Source organism: Gossypium hirsutum, chromosome D05 (assembly GCF_007990345.1).
Source record: "Gossypium hirsutum isolate 1008001.06 chromosome D05, Gossypium_hirsutum_v2.1, whole genome shotgun sequence".
NCBI classification, from domain to species: domain Eukaryota; kingdom Viridiplantae; phylum Streptophyta; class Magnoliopsida; order Malvales; family Malvaceae; genus Gossypium; species Gossypium hirsutum.
The window spans coordinates 28025420-28044901 of NC_053441.1; the positions used below are offsets into that span (position 1 = coordinate 28025420).

General features: G+C 32.8%; 1 protein-coding gene and 1 long non-coding RNA gene across 4 annotated transcripts; one reads left to right on the top strand and one right to left on the bottom strand.

Moving 5' to 3' along the window:
• The first annotated feature begins 234 nt into the window (after positions 1-234).
• Positions 235-9454, top strand: LOC107904850 (uncharacterized). Of its 3 annotated transcripts, none has more exons than XR_001686370.2 (5): positions 235-486; positions 741-899; positions 1063-1114; positions 1197-1558; positions 9282-9454. It is a non-coding gene; the product is annotated as an uncharacterized lncRNA (long non-coding RNA). The 3 variants fall into 3 exon arrangements; XR_001686366.2 differs by lacking the exon at positions 9282-9454 and adding an exon at positions 5075-8903; XR_001686367.2 differs by lacking the exon at positions 9282-9454 and adding an exon at positions 5075-8903 and having other exon boundaries at positions 239-486; positions 628-899.
• A 458-nt stretch (positions 9455-9912) lies between these two features.
• LOC107904849 (superoxide dismutase [Mn], mitochondrial) lies at positions 9913-13035 on the bottom strand. The gene is made up of 6 exons (XM_016831354.2): positions 12564-13035; positions 11513-11559; positions 11279-11404; positions 11111-11167; positions 10678-10755; positions 9913-10202 (listed from the first exon to the last, which is right to left on the bottom strand). Exons 1-6 carry the CDS (start codon positions 12853-12855, stop codon positions 10110-10112), a joined length of 693 nt encoding a protein of 230 aa, XP_016686843.1. The 5' UTR covers positions 12856-13035; the 3' UTR covers positions 9913-10109.
• Positions 13036-19482: the final 6447 nt, after the last annotated feature.

The window sequence follows — 19482 nt, forward strand, 5'->3', positions numbered from 1 at the left end:
TTTTTATATTGTAATAAATAAAAATTAATTATTAATTATTTTCTCAATTATTAACAAGATAAAAAATAAATTATTTGATCTCGAATAATCTAAGTTTTTTTTTAATAACATTAGATTAGACTTTTATTAATAAAACAAAATTACAAAAACTGAACACTTATAATTCTAAGAAAACGGCCCAAAGCAGATGGCCAAAGGTAAAATAAAATCTAAATATTTTAAAAGTAACTTATAGAATCAACATTTATTGCACGATTCCTTGCCCAATCAGAAATTGCTGAAATCTGCCCTCTCTTCTTCGCATCATTTCATTTTCAATTTGACGATTTCCTTCTTCCAAACTTTTCCTTCCTAACCGTTCCATTTTCTTTTTGTTTTGAAATTTTCTTCCTTTCGTTCTTCCTCTCCTGGCGCTTTCTAGTCTGGTTCACACACCCTATCATTTTTTCTTTGTTATTCGGCGTACTCAGGGACCTCCATTTCCAGGTATACCTCCTCTTTTCTTCTTAGGGTTTCTGTTGCAAGAATATGTGCTAGATTATTTGCGTGTTTTGGTGTGTGTTGGAAGCTGATGTTCTTAAACTCACTTAATTTCTGTTGAATATCGTGAATATATGCCCCTATCAGCGATCGATCTTGCCCTTTTGTATTGCATTTTTTAATTACTGTAAGAGAATCTCCTTCAAAGATAACTGACTGCCATCCCTTATCTGATCCTATATGAACTGCTGCCCGGCAAGCTACTACTTCCGCAGCAAACGCAGAGGTGATATCGTTGTGGATCTTTGAATAAGATAACAGAACTCTGCCTTCATCATCTCTGGCCACAATACCTGAGGCTGAGTATTTCTGGCTTTCTTTGTATGCTCCGTCGAAGTTTATCTTTATGAAATCGCGATGTGGGTGCCTCCATCTCTTGTTTTCTATAACTGTTGTCGATTTACTTTTTCCAAGACCAGTTAATTCAGTAATGTAATTGTTGGTGAAATTTGCAATTTCTTTTCCATTGCTGACTTTTCCTTCTTGTATTCTTCTATTTCGGTCTCCCCATATGGCCCAAAGTGCGCAGTAGAATAAACAACTTTGCCAATGGTTGAGCTATTCTAACACCCAGGTTAGCCACTCTACGAAGTCCGTGCTCTGGTCCATAATAATATTCTGAAATGATAATGCTCTCCATACTTCTGTTGTAACAGGGCATTCTCGAAATAGGTGGTCCATTGTTTAAGCTCTTTCACCACATCTGGGGCAGTTTGTGTTTGCTGATAATTTCCTGTGTTGTAAATTCACTTTTGTAGGCAAAAAGTTCCATGATAGTCTCCATATTGTAATCTTTATCTTTGTTGGTAAATTCAGGCTCCAAAGTTTTTTGTAGAATTTCCTGTAGTTGGTTTGTAAAGCATAAGCTCTAAGATTTTCATCCGAATTCTATAATAGTTTATAGGCACTTCGGACCGTGAATTCACCCGATGATTCTCCTCCCCAAATAAGGAAATCCTCATGAGGAGTACGTGCCAGAGGGATTCGAAGAATTCTTGCAGCGTCTTCTTCTGTGAAGGTATTGTTAATCAGCTCCCTCTTCCAAAGCCTTTTATTACTATCAATTAACTCCTTAACTTTAAGATCACACATTGAAGTAATCGTTGTTGATAATCTGAAATTTACTGCATCTGGGATCCAAGCATCATCATTAACTGAAATAGTAGTACCTGTACCAACCCTCCAGTATAAACCTTTTGCCAGTAAAGCCTTTGCTGCCCAAATACTTTTCCACACATAGAACAATAATTTCCAAGACGGGAGTTAAAAAAAATGATCATTTGGAAAGTATTTCGCTTTAAAAACTTGCGTAAAAAGAGCATTTTGGTTATTGATAATTCGCCATCCTTGTTTAGCTAGTAAGGATAAATTGAATTGAGCCATGTCTCTAAAACCATGCCTCCCTCCTCTTTAGAGCTGCACAAAGCTTTCCATTGACACTAATGAATCCCTTTCTTCCTTTGGCCTTTTTGCCACTAGAATCTAGCAAACAAATTTTCAAACTCCCCACACAAAGATTTTGGTAGAAGGAAGCATGCCATAGTGTAGGCTGGTATTGCTTTAAGTATTGATTTTATGAAAACCTCCTTACCCCATTGTGAAAGAAATTCTGTACTCCAATTCTCGACCCTCTGCTTAATCTTGTCCTTGAGATTCTGGAAATATTCCTTCTTTTGCCGTCCTACCACATTGAGAAGTCCTAGATATTTTTCTATATTTGTTGATCGCCTTATTCCCATTTCAATTGAGATAGTTGTTTTGTCCCCTTCTACTGTATTAGAGCTGAAGAAAATCGTGGATTTATTGAAATTTACGCATTGACCTGAACACTTCTCATATTCCTTCAAAATATCTTTTAAGATATTTGCTTTATTCTTTGTAACTTCACTAAACAGAATACAATCATCCGTAAATAGTAAATGTGAGATCGTCGGGCCCCTTCTACTAGCCTTAACTCCTTTTATCAAACCCTCTGTTGTTGATGTCCTAAGTAAGGACGAAAGTCCCTTACTATAAATCAGAAAAAGAAAAGGGCTAAGTGGATCACCTTGTCGAAGTCCTCTGGTGGGTTTGAAAACATCACCTCTCCTTCCATTGATGTTAACTGTGTAAGAGACTGTAGAAACACATCTCAGAATTAATGACACCCATTCTTCTGCAAAACACATACGTAACATTACTTCATTCAAGAATGTCCACTCAACTCTATCATAGGCTTTACTCATGTCTAACTTGATTGCCATGTATCCTTTTTTCCCCGTTCATTTTTTACGAAGTGTATGAAGAATTTCATAAGCAATCAACACATTATCAGAAATTAATCTTCCCGGGATGAATGTACTTTGAGCATTGTCAATACATCTGTCAATAAATTCCTGTAGACGATTAGCAATAGTTTTGGCAATAATTTTATAAATAACTGTGCATAGACTAATAGGCCTAAAGTTGACAAGATTTGTGGGATCTGGAGTCTTCGGAATAAGTACAATCTCGGTAAGATTGGAGTCTTCAAAATTTTGACCGTCATTCAGAACTCCCAAACAAAAGGTTTCAACGTCTTTCCCTACAATATGCCAGTATTTTTGAAAGAAAAGTGCCGGAAAGCCATCATAGCCTGGTGCTTTTGTGGGTCCCATTTCTGTTACTGCTTGGAAAATCTCTTCTGCCGTATATTTTGCCAGTAGGTTTCTGTTGATGTCTGGAGAAATGCTATTCTTGATACCTGACAGACGATGAGAAAGATTTCCTACCCCATTAGATAAAAAAAAGATTTTGGAAGTATTTTGTGGCAGTCTCATTAATTTCTAATTCTTCAAAAATCTTCTTTCCATCATTTGTGACCAGCCTGTTTATTGTGTTGATTCATTTCCGTATTGAGGCATGCTTATGGAAAAATGCCATATTCTTATCCCCTAGCTGAAGCCAATTTGCTCTTGCTCTTTGTTCCCAGTACATTTCATCTTTATCAATCTCCAGATTTAAATGGATTCTCGTATTAATTATCTGTGCCATTGTATCCTCATATCTCTCTTTCTCCATTAAAATTTCTAACTCCTTTGTGAACTTATTCGTCAGCTCCTTTTGGGCCTTCTGTATTGATTTTGCCCATCTTGACAGATTGGTCTGTAATCTTTCAAGCTTTTCAACAATAGATCCACTTGACGACTTCCATGAATTCTTAATCTCCTCTTCAATCGACTCTTTTGTAGTCCACCACGCCTCAAACTTAAATTTTGGGGTTCTTTTGAAGTTATCAACATTATTTGTACTAATGAAAAGAGGGCAATGATCGGAAAGTGAAGATGTTAAATGGTGTATATTGCCTATTGGGAACAATTTCATCCATTCTTCATTTGCAACACCCCTATCCAGTCTTTCTCTAATATTTGTACTCGGTAGATTCCCTCTCTCCCAAGTGTACCATGCTCTCGTATATCCCACATCAATGAGTTAACATTCTTTCAATACCTTCCGGAATGCTTCCATCCGTTTCTCCTCCCTTGGCTGACCTCCATTCTTTTTAAAAGAATACATTATTTCATTGAAATCGCCACTAACAAGCCACGGATAGTTTTGTTCCTATCCTAAAAATCTTAGTAAATTCCATGAGGCAGATTTATTCTGAATATAAGGTGACCTATAAAATCCTGTGAATCTTCATTCTTTACTAACATCGTCTTCTTTGATCAACACATCAATATGATTAGTTGAGAAAGTTTTAAGACTAACCTGGGTTTCCTCTTTCCATGCTAGGCAGATCCCTCCTCTCGTACCTTCTGCTCCTACATCAAAACCATTCATAAAACCACACCGTCTCCTAATTATCTCCATATGTCTTTCATTAACTTTAGTCTCCATGAGGAAGACTATTTGGGGCTTATTTTTCTTCAGTAAAAACCGAAGCCTTCATACTGCCCGTGGATTCCCCAATCCACGAACATTACCTCATATGATTTTCATTGTGTCCGGTCAGCTTGCCTATTGGCAGCCGCCGATCTATTTTGGGTGGGGTTCTTTCTCATTAAATTTGTTTCAGCCTCGTTTATTAAATTCTGTCCATCACATCGCCTCCTCTTTGCTGCTCCTTCTCGTGTCTCTTTTATGTTGTAATCCTCATATTCAATCTTTGTCAATTTCCTTTCCTGTAATTTACTTTCTGTGCCATGATAATTCAACACTTCAGTTGGTTCAGCTATTTTCCAACTGGATTTCCTGGCTGGCTTTATTGAGTCTTCGACTGTGATGCCTTTCTCTGACTTATTCCCGTCAACTTCACCCATATTTTGCGTTCTTGTCTCTTTTGCTGTTATTTTTACCTATGAATCCTCTTGCACTTCTTGGATCATACCACTACTTTTACCACTCTGTAAGTACATCTCCTGGTCCTCCTTACCACCTCCTGTATACGAACACTATGGTTGTAGTTTTTTTGCTAAAGCGTTAAATTTTAGGCTCTCCCTGCCAACCAAATTTAGTTCTACTTTCAGTGCTAAAGAGAAAGGTGGGTTTTCTCTAATTCTGTCTTTTTCTGCAGGTTGTATTACTGTGCATTCCTGGAGATCATGCCCTAGCTTTCCACAGCCAAAACAGAATTTCGGTAGCTTTTCGTACTTAAAAGGAATCCAATATCTATTCCCATTGTCTCTTAAAACAAATATACCCCTACGAAGGGGGTTTTTGTACGTTTAATTTAATTCTAAGGTGACATAACTCACCACTGATTTTAGATATGAGAACGCCTCCAAAAGTAACCCCTATGGCATGCAAGAGATCTTTTTTGTCAAATTCTGGTAAGCACGGTCCAATCTTGATCCAGAACAGGGATGAAACAAGTCTGATCTGATCTCTTTCCACTGGATTAGTCAATCGATCAAAGATAATTAGACTCTTCCTAAACAACCATGGCTGACCCTCCATAACAGTTTCTAAATCTTCCTCTAATTCAAACACAATCATAAAAAGGTTTTGCCCTACCGATTGGATCTCAAATTTTCTCTTAATTTTTCAAATACTTTTCATCTGCGCTTTGAAACTATCTGGATTGTAGGATTTCTCTGTCCAAATAGTACAGATTAGAGTCGATTTCTCGTTTAGTTCCATCGTCGAGCTTTTGACTGATAGTTGTATAAGCTCTTCAACCAACAAGGAGACTTCATCTCCCCAAACCCGTCATTGCCACCCCTTTCTGTCATCCCAAGCCGCAGCAGCCACTGTTTTTGCTAGGATACTAGGGGTAGCACTCTTGGCTTCTAGGGTTCTCCACTTGAATAATCTAAGTTTTAAAATCCTCAAATATGATTGAATTATAGATTATTTAAAAACATCAGATTTAAACAAGTATCTTAGGTACCTCATTTTCAGTGCTTGGGAAAGTTGCTTGTTACCTTAGTTAAACGATAGAAGTTAAAGACCCGTACTTTTTATTTTCCTTGCAGTAAAGTGACTTTAACATTGAAAAATGTAACTCTACTCACATGTTTTCCTTGCCTTTGATCCATAGGCAGTACTATCCACATTATCGAGTACAAAATCTTAAAATAAGAAAGATGTGGAAGGGTGTTGAGTGAAGTTTACATAGTAGGAAACACTAATTGAGGAGACATTAGTTACCGATACAAATGGTAAAGACCTCGATCGATAGGCCAAAGCTTACATACCATACATAATCAAAGGAATGCTAATGCTTTACATGTTTGGCTATTTTATGCATTATATATACCCATTTACTGACAAACTTCCATTTAACTAGGACATTCAATTAGGGGTTTGCAATTATGGCTTTTCTCTACTAGGTGATTTATAAGACAACATAGATAGAGATCGATGAAATTTACTATTGATGTCTACTGGTATATGATGCAGATACTATTTGTAAAACTATAATGTCCCTTTATCAACAATGTAAAACTATAACCATAATTGATATATTAGAACACACTAAATTATAAATATTTATAATAAGTCCTACATTTAATATTTGAATAGATTTGGACTACCTTGGATCATACAGGATTTGATGAGAAATCATTCTACATGCATATGAATAAGTAATTTATTTGTATAATTGTATTTAATTAATATAATTATTATCATAAATGAATATAATTATATTTATTATAATTGTTTGCTGTAACAATCATTTTTAGTGGTTTTGGGATCAGATTCTGGTGTATGAGTTCGTAGATATTATTTATTTAATATTTACGAGGTCATTAGTGTCATATTAAAATTTGGTTCGGTAATTTTGATGTTTGATTAAGTAATTAAAGAAAAAAAAACTAAATAGTAAAATTTGTAAAAGTCAATTGCTATTAGTGTTTAGGTGCAAATTGAGAATAAATGTATACGGGGATGGTTTTAAATGGCAATTTAGCCATAATATTATTACTAGTGGACGGTTGATGCCTTTGGTTAATGAAATTAAAGGTTAAATTTAAGGGTAATTTAGTAATTAGTTAAATATGTTAACATAAAAAAAACAATTAAACAATCTTCTTCATTCTTTAATGTTCCAACCGATTTCACCAATTTTAAACCTTGGAAGCTTCGGCCTTGTGTATATCTTTGCATGTAAGTTCATTTTTACTCGTTTTTCATAAATTTTATATTTTTGAGATCGTTGTAGCTCAATCTAGTTAGTCCAAGGACTATTTTGAAATACTGTCAAAGTTTTAAAAACTTGCCATTGATATTCTTGAAGCATTTTAGTTTTTAATGGTTTAGTTTGAAGCTTGAGCATGAATTTGGACTAATTTGTAAAGTGATTTTTAATAGTTTTGAGTTTAGGGACTAAAATGATAAAATATTAAAAATTTTTTGTTTTTCTTGTAAAATTTTAGAATTTGAAGGTTGTATAAGGATGTTTATGAATTTGACACTTAGGGTTAGGGATTAATTGTGAAAATAAACTTGTTTCGATTTTAGGGACTAAATTGAATGAAGTGTAAAACTTTAGGGATGAAAATGATAATAGGATTTAATATGCATTAAATTACATGTTATAAGATAATTGAGGTTGATAAATTGAAATAAATTACTATATAGATCAAGAATTGATAGATAATCGTGGACAAGAGAAAATTGATGACTAGTCCTTGATATTGCTATCTTTGCTGTTTAGCCATGGTAAGTTCATACGATATTATTTTGTATAATTTAGTAATGTTATTATTGAAATTCTATATTTTGGTGACATTGGTTATAAATTGAAATGTTACGATTGAATTGATAGGAAAAAGTGTTGATATGGAAAATGTTATACATTTATATGTATCGAGCTCGAATGAACATATGATAGAATACAATTGGCATGCCAATAGTTTATTTTGCGCACTGTATGGGGTTTAATTGTGATGAGATGATGATATATGATATGTTATTATTCACTGGGTATATGGAATTCAGCATTTGTTGCGGATTACTAAGTTATATTTATAGTGATCCTAGAATGGTTCTTGGGGTAGATGTAAAGCCTATGGGCTTAGCACTTGGTGCCTAGGTATGTTTTTAGAGGGATGTTAGCTTACGGGCTTGGCACTTGGTGCCTAGGCGTGTTTTTAGAGGGATGTTAGTCTACAGGCTAAGCACTTGGTGCCCAAGCATGTTCTTGGTTAGATTAGCTCAGTTGAGCATTTTGGCATGTCTTGGGTGGATAACTACATATTCATATTTGTTTATTTCTGTTCATCGGTAGAATTGTGTTCATTAAAGGATAAAATGATTTGTATTGAGATTTGATGATAATGTCTTGTTGATGTCTTCAAAATATATTTGCATATGCTTATGGATATTATGTAGTAACTTGACATGAAATGATCTTGTTAGCTTGGATGGATATATGATTTGTGTATACGAAACTCACCTATTGACACGGTTGTGATGACAAGATTGAATGTTAGTTAATTGTCTTGTAAATTTATAAATGTGACATAAGGTATGCATTATCGTTTTCAACCTATGAACTTGCTAAGCTCTATTGAATTTTATTCGTGTTATTTTCGTGTTTCTTTGTTGATTTTATTTTACGGAACCAGATGATCGGATCAGCTTAAAGATCACACTATCCAACCATCTTTTGGTAGACTTTGAAACCATTATAATTCGATTTTGTGGCATGTAATAGGGATAGCTTGTTTATGTATATAAGTGTTCTTTACAAATGGTATGTTTAAGCTTATATAGAAGTTGTATGCTTGTTGGTGAAAAGTATGGTTGATCATGGCTTGGTATAGAGATTTGAATGTGATATTGAGTTTGACATGTGTTGGAATGTAGATATATATATGATGGAATGAAATACATATGGATGAGTTGTAATGTGGTAGTTGGGATGGCATGAAATGACATGTACATGGTTTCTTTGATTGGTAAATGTGTTATTCTATTTTCGGACATGCTTGTCATTAACAGTGAGATTATCCAATATAATAATTTTGAAGCATCACAAATATAGATTGACAGTGGCATTCTCGAGTTACAGAACCTGTTGGATTGATTGAATTTGCGCCGCCTATTATCCAAGCGCGTCTGTATCCTTATATCACTTGAGCAATTGATTCGGTCTATCATATGCACATTTTGTTCTTTGATAAGGATGTCAATAATGAACATGTTAAGAATTTGGCCAAAGTTTACGCAAACATTTAGAGTTTCGAGGAACTTTTGCACACCTTATTGCATCCGTCCGGTGCAACAATATGCACTGAGTGATGAGTTTTATTTTTTTATCATGGGGTTTGAAGTGAACAAAGATTGAAGTAAAGAGGAAGATCCACTCCAAGCTCCATCACGATGGAATCCAGCATGTAGTTGAAAAGATGCATTTGCCTTGCGTCATAGATAATTGTATAAATATTTACTTTTGTATTTGTTTATTTAGAAAAAACTTTATATAATTAATTTTAATTAAATTTCATATATTCTTTCATTTAACTCAATTAACTTTTATTTTATTCCAAATACTTATCAATTCTCTCGAATTTAAAAAAATTAATTAATTTATGTCCAGTTTGATCTGATTTTTAGAATTAACAAAATTGTTTAAACTTGAGAATATTAATTTGAATTAATTTAAAAAAAATTACCGACACATTGATCAAATATACCAAAGTTCAATAGTGTTGTGCTTGTCCCTCAACACCTATTGGTGTCAAAATCCAATTTATAGGCTAAGGTTTATAGTTTTCCACAGGGTTTCTATGGGTTGAGGGCTTTTTTATCAGAACCGAACACCCAAAGTTCAGGTTCCTTTTGGCAAAGAGGATCAAAGCCAGTTCATCATCGGTTTTATGAACTGCAAACTAGGATAAATACCAAGAAAAACAAAGAAATAACCATTCATTCAATGCTGTTGATCAGCCTTGGAAAGGAGAATAAAGAAAAACCCAAAAGCAAGGGTCACTCAAGGGTAAATGTAAATGTAATTCACCAGTGGTACAAGACGCCTTCTAATTTTTAAGCATAAAGCTTAATATTTATTAACTTTCATACAACACATACATTATTCTTCTTGTTATTCTCTTTGCCATACAGCATCCGACAAGTTGCCTCTTAATTCTCTACATCAAACCTCAAGCACTTTCTTTCTCGTACACTTCACTTGCATATTTCCAATTTATGACCTTCCATACGTTCTTCAAGTAATCTGGTCTAACGTTCTTGTACTGCACCATAAAAACATATATCAAAGGTACACATAAGAAAAAGTACACCAGGATATCAAAGAATACCATCTTTATAAAAGATGGTTCAATAAATTATACAATTATTTTTTCAACCCCTCCCTCATGTACACCCCGTAGTGATATATAAAGAGAGTAAAGATATATGACTCAAATTCTCTTATACTCAAGCCATTGGCAAATATATGGTGCTCTCATAAGCTTATTCAAGCAACTGAATAAAGTGAACATAATATCTTTCTGAGATGCAAGAGGGCAGAAGTTTCAGTTTATTGAATGTAACCAACAAAACAAGATTTTTTTTTTCTTTTCCAAAAACTAAAATAACAGTAAAAATTCTGAAATCAAAGCACAGGATCATTGATGTAACAAGCCTACATTGGCATTGTCATATGCTAATCTTTGATTTACATTTGAGCTCATATTTTAACAGACAACTAAAGTTTTGAAAATTTACCTGTAGATAATATGCATGCTCCCAAACATCTATCCCAAGCAAGGGAACTAAATTTGGCCCGTTGGTCACAAGTGGATCCTGCAGCAAAGATTTCATAACCATATTATGCCTCTCACCTTAACTTATAGCTTTTTATAAGCAACTTTTAAGAGGGGAGTATAAGCTTCACAAGACTCCAACTTATAGAAACCAAGTAGAGGTGACCTCTCTAAAAAAGCTCACATCATAGGCCTGAAAGGTAATGGGCAACCCTTTTACATGGTATAACTTCCAGAGGCCATAATCTCATATAAGATATTCCCGGTTATTAAAGTCTTCCAATGGAGCGGAATAAGCAAGGCCACAGAAATAAGTAGGTTCACATTCAAGTGAACAAACCAAGAAGTCCCATAATTGTTCATGAATCACTTTACACTAAATATTGCAAGCATACCTGATTTGTAGTGGTTTCGACCACAAGCTTCTTCAACTCCTTGTCCAGTCCAAGCCACTGTCAAGAAAATAAAAGTAAGAGTAAGCAAATACGGATGCAAACCATTTATGACTGGATGCCCAAGGAAACAAAAAATCAAGTGAACCCTTGGCAAACAAAATCACTGACCACCCAACCAGAGCCTTGCAAAGCAGCACCCTCGGCATTCATCTTCTGAATCAATGATTCCAATGAACCAAAGTTGGTATCAATGGCCCAACCCAAAGAACCATGTGGAGGCTCACCTCCTCCTTCCTGTCATGTAAATGGAATGAGGTAAGCGGCAATCCATTTCAAAGAACAAGCTTTATTACATATTACTAAGATAGATTTGAAAAATATGATTTTGAAATATGAACTTACACTAATAGGGGCAAGATTCTTCCAAAAAATTGAGTGGTTGATATGACCTGCATGAGATAACAACCATTCAACATGACGGGAATTCAGTATAATAGCAAACAAAGGACTAAAAAAGAAACATCCTAGTTACTAAGAATCATTCATCAAGCAAAATTGAGCTATGCTAGTATCTAATACAAATTTTTTTAATCAAAATTGTTCTAAACCTTAAAATCGATGGCCCTGTTTGACAATTAGCTGATAGCTGATTGTAGTGGCTGATTTGACCAACTGATTCTATTAACTGTTTATTTAAAAGTGTTTAGTAAAACTTAGCTGAGAGCTGAAAGCTGACAAATAAGAGCATGACACATTTTATTGTTAAGTATTTATTTGTTTATAATACTTTAGGCTTTATTGGCTGAAATTATTGAAATAAAACACTATTACCAATGAATTAAAACATCTATTAAGGAAATTAATTAGTGAATATTTTTGAAATTTAAAAAAAAAACAAATTTCTTAAGTTGCTTATTTGCAAATTTCAATATTAATAGTGTATCACTATAATTGTAAACTCTATTCTTACCGATAATTATGTCAAGTGCATATCTCGTTGTATAAGAAATCATTTTACAGAAGTGAAAACAAATCTCGCAAAGAGAGTAATTTTTAAGCCAACATGGTCAGAGGTCAGATATATGGTACGTATCTCATTCCCAATCAACTCAACTGTGAGTCTTAGCTCAAAATGCTCTATTCACCCCACCAAACAGTGTTTGACTACCAATCCTACATTTGTGCCCAAATCAGCTAAAAAAAATACCAAACTCTGATTACCAAACACACCCGATATCTTAATTATTCCAAAAGATTATTTTTTAACATTTACTAATCCAAAATCCTATTCACTTTAATTCCCGTAAGCAAAAAGCAAGTAAATTAGCGGAACTTAAAAAGAGGCATTGCTCACAAGTTTCAGAGTCAGAAGAAAAATCACAAATTATCAATCTTTGAACGGCAACTCAGTCACTTAATTTAAGCATTAAATAAAAAAGAACAAAAAAATTACCTCCGCCGTTGAACTTGATGGCGCTTTGCAACTTAACGACGGTGGAAGAATCACCTTTCTGGATAGCGTCATGGAGCTGCTCCAAAGCCTTGTTATAGTTAGTGATGTAAGTTTGGTGATGCTTCTGGTGATGGAGCTGCATGATCTCTCCACTGATGGCGGGCTCGAGTGCCCCATAGTCGTACGGAAGATCGGGGAGCGAGAAGGTCTGCAAGGCTCGAGACTGAGCCAACCTGGTGGACTTGAGAGCCAAGGTTAGGGTTTTCCTGGTGGCTAATGATCGAAGGGCCATTTGGAGACGCAGTAGATTCTTTTTTCTAAAGTACAACCAGAAATGTGAGTTTTATACATGAAGCGTCCATGAGGGAGGACTTTATATTTAGGGAGGGGAAGAGCTAGCCTCACACGCGGGTGGGGGTTCTGTGATTTACATAAATTTTCATTCCATAATAAATAATAATATTACTATCATACTAAAAGCGTCATCGTTATCTAATTTTTATGATTTTTTTTATTTTTTAAGTAAATAAAATATTAATTTTTAATATAGAAGGCTTATGGATTCAAAAAAAAAAACTGTCTTTTTTTTTTTCACTCAATTGAATACTTGAATTTTCAAAATACATACAAAAAGTCCTTAGACTTCTTAAAAAAAACAATTAAGTTACTGCTTTTTTTTTTCATTCAATTGGATACTTGAACTTTTAAAATGCATAAAATAGATCCTCAAATTTTTCAAAAAAACAATTAAGCCCCCGCTATTATTTAAAATTAGAAAAAAATAAAAAATATAGAAAGACTATTAAATTTTTTAAAAAAATTAAAAATTAAAAATTTTATTAAAACTAATCATTTTTTTATAAAATCGTAAAAGAATAACAAAATTACAAAATTTTATAGAAATCATAAAAAAAATTAATGACTCCTAGTTTTTTTCATCACATGTCGCAGCACAGCGGGATATGTGACGAAAAATGATAAAAAAATAAAAATCAATAAAAGTTATAGAAAAATTATAAAATGCTTCTTTTAGTACGATAATTATTATAATTTTTTTTACGAAATTTATATTTCTTTACATTTTGTATAATTTTCTTACAGCTTTATAAAATTTTTATATTTCTATGTATTTTATATTTTTTTTTCTAGTTTTTAATAATTTTTTAATATTTAAATTTTTTTATTAAAATTTAATAATATTTATAGCTTTTGTTGATTTTAATTAATAAAAGCAAGGTTTAATTGTTTTTTTCTTGAAAAAGTTTGAGGGTTTTTTTGATGTATTTTGAAAGTTTAAGTTGCTTTTTTTGAAAAGATTTGAGGACTTTTTTGATATATTTTGAAAGTTTCAGTATTCAAATAAATGTAAAAAGAACAAAGAGCTTAATTAAATTTTTCGGGGTTTTTCACCCTTAATCCAATATAGAGGTGCTCATGGGCCGGAGCCCACCCGAAATATGGGAGGGTTTGGGTAAAAATATAGGCCCGAAATATGGGTTTGGGCAAAAAAATGAGGCCCGTTTAGAAAACGGGACGGGCCTCGGGCACCACTTTTTTGGCCCGGGCCCGGCCCGGCCAGAATATAATAAATATTTGTTTTTTTATTTTTAAAATATTTTTAAAATACTTTTTTATATTTTTATTTTTAAAATAAATTTTTAGTGTTTATTAAAAAAATAGGCCGAACCAGGCTCGGGCTTAGGATTTTTCCCGGACCGAGCTTGGACAAAATTTCAAGCCCATATTTCGAACCGGACCTGTTTCGAACCCGGCCCGGCCCGGACCATGAGCACCTCTAATCATAGAAACTCAACCATACTTTTACCTATGATGTCATTTTTTTTTGGGGTTCAATCATGAATTATCTTTTATATTGTTTTCTGTTTCATATTTATATTTTCCTGTTATAATTTAAGGTTTAAATTTTACAACAAAAATTTAATTTTTATATAAAAAAATGGAAATAAAAGTCAAACTGTTGGATTAGACTCATTTCTAAGTACAACATAAGCCAAATTTTTAAAATTTAAATCTTTTTAATAATAATTAAAAAACTCAATTCAAGAGATAAAGTTAAATCTTTTCCTCAAAGACATGGATTTACCACATATTTAACTCAACCATCATCTAATCCAATTTGAATTTTCTTCTTACCAAATCAAATCTTGATTAAGTCAATAGATGAGACTTGTCCATTTATTTTCCCCTTTTTTTAGTGATTATAATTTTTAGGGTAAACTACAAAAATAGTCACTTTTGTTTATCTCAGATTACATTTTAGTCACTTATGTTTAAAATGTTATGTTTTAGTCACTTACGTATCGTTTTGTTACGAAGTGATCACTCTATCGTTAAGCTTCGTTACCTCCCTAACGACGGTCCTACGTGGCAGTCCAAATGGGTTTTAATTGTCAACTTAGATGTCCTACGTAACAGTCCAAATTGATTTTTATTTAATTAAAAACATATTTTCATCCCAACAACTAGACGTCCAAGTTGGCATTTAAAACATATTTGGACTGCCATATAGGACTTCCGTTAAGGAGGTAACGGATTTTAACAGTAGTGTGACCGCTTCGTAACAAAACGATAACAAGTGACTAAAATGTAACATTTTAAACATAAGTGACTAAAGTGTAATTTGAGGTAAACAAAAGTGACTATTTTTATAGTTTACCCTAATTTTTATAACATTAATACTTTTTCTAATTAAATTACTGATATGAGTTTTCTTAAAATAAAATTTCTAACAAAAAAAATTATTTTAAAAGTAAACCAACCAAATTATATCAAATTAAGACATACAAACTGAATTTAAATCTAAACATAGTAAAAAGACTATAACCATAATTTAACCCGAGACAATCAATACTAATCGCAGTTACATGTGTTATTAATTTTTTAAATAATAAAAAATAAGTTCAATATCATAACTATTTTAATAAATAATTGTAGTATAACTTTTTAAGGGGTAAACTATATATTTGACTAAGATTATATTTTAGTCACTTATGTTTGAAATGTTATGTTTTAGTCATTTACATAATTATCATTTTGTTACGAAGTGGTCACTATACCGTTAAACTCTATTATCACTTTATAACAAAATAATAACGTAAGTGACTAAAACGTAATATTTCAAATATAAATAACTATTTTTAATACTTTACCATTAAAAAGAAAAAAAAAGGTGAAATCTTGCGAATTCACGGGCAAAACGTCAAAGAAAAAGTAAAAAAGAAAAAAAGGTTGGCACGATGAGTCGAGTACATAAAAAGAAATGATATGGCGATTAAGACATAGACAAATGTAAGATCCAAAGCGTCGGTATCCAAATTGAGTGTTGACTTGTTCAACTGATGACGAGATCAAAGTTTGAGAAGGAGAGATGGTGGAATTGGAATTCAGGGTGCCATCACAGCCCACAATACACACTGGCCTGTAAAACGATGGGTATTCTTGGTTTTTAGTCACATGGAGGACACGTGTCATTTAGGGTATTGTTTTGCCATTTGTGCAAACTTCTTTGTCCAACATCCAAACTGGAGGAGATGGAATTTAATTTCTCCACTTAAATAAAAGCTTTAGCCTTTTAACATAATTTATCATTGTAGATTAGATCTTATTCAATTTCAATGCAAACATAAAGCACTAAAATTTGCCTTGCATAGCATCAAACATGGTAGCCATCCTTGGTAATCATAAGAGAACAACTTTCAGTGGAAAATCAAACTAACCATTATCAAAAGCTCATAGTTTTCCACAGCAAAAAATAACTACTGATTATAAGTTACTTTCAGTCACATAGCCAGCAAGCAAGTGTACACAGATATTTAATACCATTAAACTTACTGTATCAAGGTGATAAGTGGGTGGAGTTTACAATAAGTCATACATTCAATTTAAAATACTCTTACAAGTTGGAATATTTGTATAAAGATGGAAGCATGGTAATGAAATTGACAGTTCCTTTCCTAATGGACAGTATATATGCATTTTGTAATGTTTTTTCTTTTGGTAAGGAAACGGGTTGGGTTCGAACCCTAGACACGAACCAACTGAGCTAAGCAAGGGTGTTTTTCTTCTTGTGCTGGTTTATACTTACTATGTGAAAACATTCTGAATGTCAAAAGGCTGAACTTCCAAACTACAGGATTAAAGGAATATTTCATTTGGTACCCAAATGATGACTAAATGCTTAGCTCAAATCAATAGACTGTCCAAAGTAATCTTTTGGCATATTTAGAAGCAAAAAGGCATGCTTTAGGTCTAACTGCTATTCTTAAGTTTTTATTTCCTTCATTTTTAATAGAGCATCGTGTTTTGTACTGCCCCAGAAGATAAATTTGTTCTGCTCTATTTTCGTTCTCAATTCGATGAATTCCGTTTTCTTATGCTAATACTTACAAGTTCCAAACAACTAAGAACCAGACTAATCTATGGTTGATACCGAAAAGGACAAAAAACGATATGAAAAGATTAAGGTCTCTCCTCAATTGAATCTACGTCTGCCATGCATGTTTCAGTATAAATGCATGACATGCTTACCTTAAAATTTTCAAGTCTAGTTGAGCCAAAGAATTGCTATCATTAGATTGCAAAGTCTTAATCATGTGCCCCACAAGCCAATGCCAAGCAGCTTCCTCGAGTGATGTTTCCAAAAGAGAAGATAAAACCAATTATAACAATAGTGGTAGTAGAGCAGGAGGAAGGAGGTTCCTTAACAAGTTTCTGGGTTGGTTTCAGAAAATTAAGGTGACATTCTTGCTCTCCTTACTTTTGCACCCGGATGTTGATCTACTTTCTTCCTCACTCCCATCTAAAAGACCTCAAACTTACTAGCTATTCTAATGTTGTCTTAAGATAACATGGGATGTGATACACCAATGTACTACTTCAGAAGTTATTTTCTAGATAGTGAAAGCACTCTAAATGATTTACGTATGCATAGGGGTGAGAATTCGATTGAATTGAATGAAAAAATTTCGAGTTAATCGAGTTGATGAAATTTATTTTATCATCGTAGCTCGATTTGAAATTTTTTCGAATCAAGTCGAGTGAGACAAAATTTGAATCGAATCAAATATATTTGTTCGAGTTAAATTTTAAAAAATAACTTTGGGTCCTTATTGTCACCCACTGTAATCAAATTTGTTATTAACTTTCATCACCCCATAATTTATTTATTAATATTTTATACACGAGTTAGCTTCTTTGCTTGTTAGTTGCTTCAATTATCTTTTGTTTCTTGTCACTATGTATTTTGAAATTAAAAAATATGTTAAATGTAAAAATGTGAAATTGATACTAACAAAAAATTTTAACACGAATATTTTATGGCATAATTAATAATTCAATTTTAATATAAAGATTCAATATGATTAAACAATGCAATAATATAAATAGTATAAAATGTGAAATTTAATTTAATAATATAAATAGTAGATATAAATAAAATTATTACTATTTAGGTTTACGGATTTTGTTGGATGCTTTTGATTTTTGATTTGGTAGTAAAGAGTGAGAAGTAAAAATTTAATTAGAGGGAAAATAAAAAGTTTGGGGGGTGGGTTAGGGAAGTAAAATTTTGGAGGAAAAATATTCAAAAAAAATTTGGAAGGGGGGGAATGGGTTTGGGGTAGATGGGGGATGAGATGAAAGGGGAGTAAAAGTTTTGGGAGGAAAGTGGAAGTAAGTAAAAGTTTTGGGAAAAATAATAAAAAAAGTTTTAAGGGTTTTTAGGGGAGTAAAATTTTGGGGGAAAGTAAATGGGGGTAGTAAAATTTTGGAGGGAAAATATTTAAAAAAATAGGGAGAAATGAGTTTGGGGTGGAGGGGTAGGATGGGAGAGGAGTAAAGGTTTTGGGGGAAAGGTAAAAATATTTGAGAGTTTAGGGTAAAAATATAAAATATTATAGTTTGATATTCGGTTTATTCATGTTATTCAAATTCGAAAACTAAACTCGATTCAAACTCAAAATTCAAAAAAAAAATTTGAGTTAACTTAAATAACTCGATTTGTTTAACTTGAAGCTCAATTTTTTTTATTTTTTCGAGTCAAATCGAGTTTTGCTCACTCCTATGTATATATATAGATTATGGAACAATGACTAGCGAAAGAAACACAAACTTATTTGCTCTCAATAGAGCTAGCTTCAGGGAGACAAATATATTGCTGATCTTAATAAAAATGAATGTGAGTTTCTATTACTTTGAGGGGTTTGTGAATACTCAAGCAATGAAGAAAGTTAATGCTTGGTTAAAGTACTATAAAGACCTCTGTATTATGAGTCAGATTGTATTTTACTTGCTTTATTTAAAAAATGGGCAAACTAGTTCCTATACATTATTAAAGGCAAATTCGTCATTTCTATTAAAAATTTCATTCATTTGTATTGCAAAAAATTAGCATAGTTGATGGAATAATAAGACAATGACACGTAGTGTGCCACGTATACCTCATGTTGACATACAAAAACCAAGTTTTAACTGTAGAAATGGATATAACTTTTAATAAAAGTGCTAGTTTGCTCTTTAATTTAATATACAGGGATTAATTTGTCCATTTTTTTAGCAAGGAAAAATGCAATTTGACGGATTTCCATGGTACTTTTATAGTTAATACTTCTATAATATCTTATTCTCTACCATCTATGTGGTTTTTTTTTGTCTCTACAATATGAGTTAAATGGTTTTAGCTCGATTGTGATGCTAGTTACATGGCTCAGAAAACTTTCTAAAATAAGTATACATGTAGTGCATCTTGGAAATCATGAGTAACCTTGCTTCTCTCTATGTTTGATTAATCACCAATAATACCTTTTTTCTATGTTGCTATAATTGTTGTGCATCTTGTTTAGCACCAATAGGTAAAAAGGATTAAGCTACCATGCAAAGAATGTCAGCATAAAAAATTAGT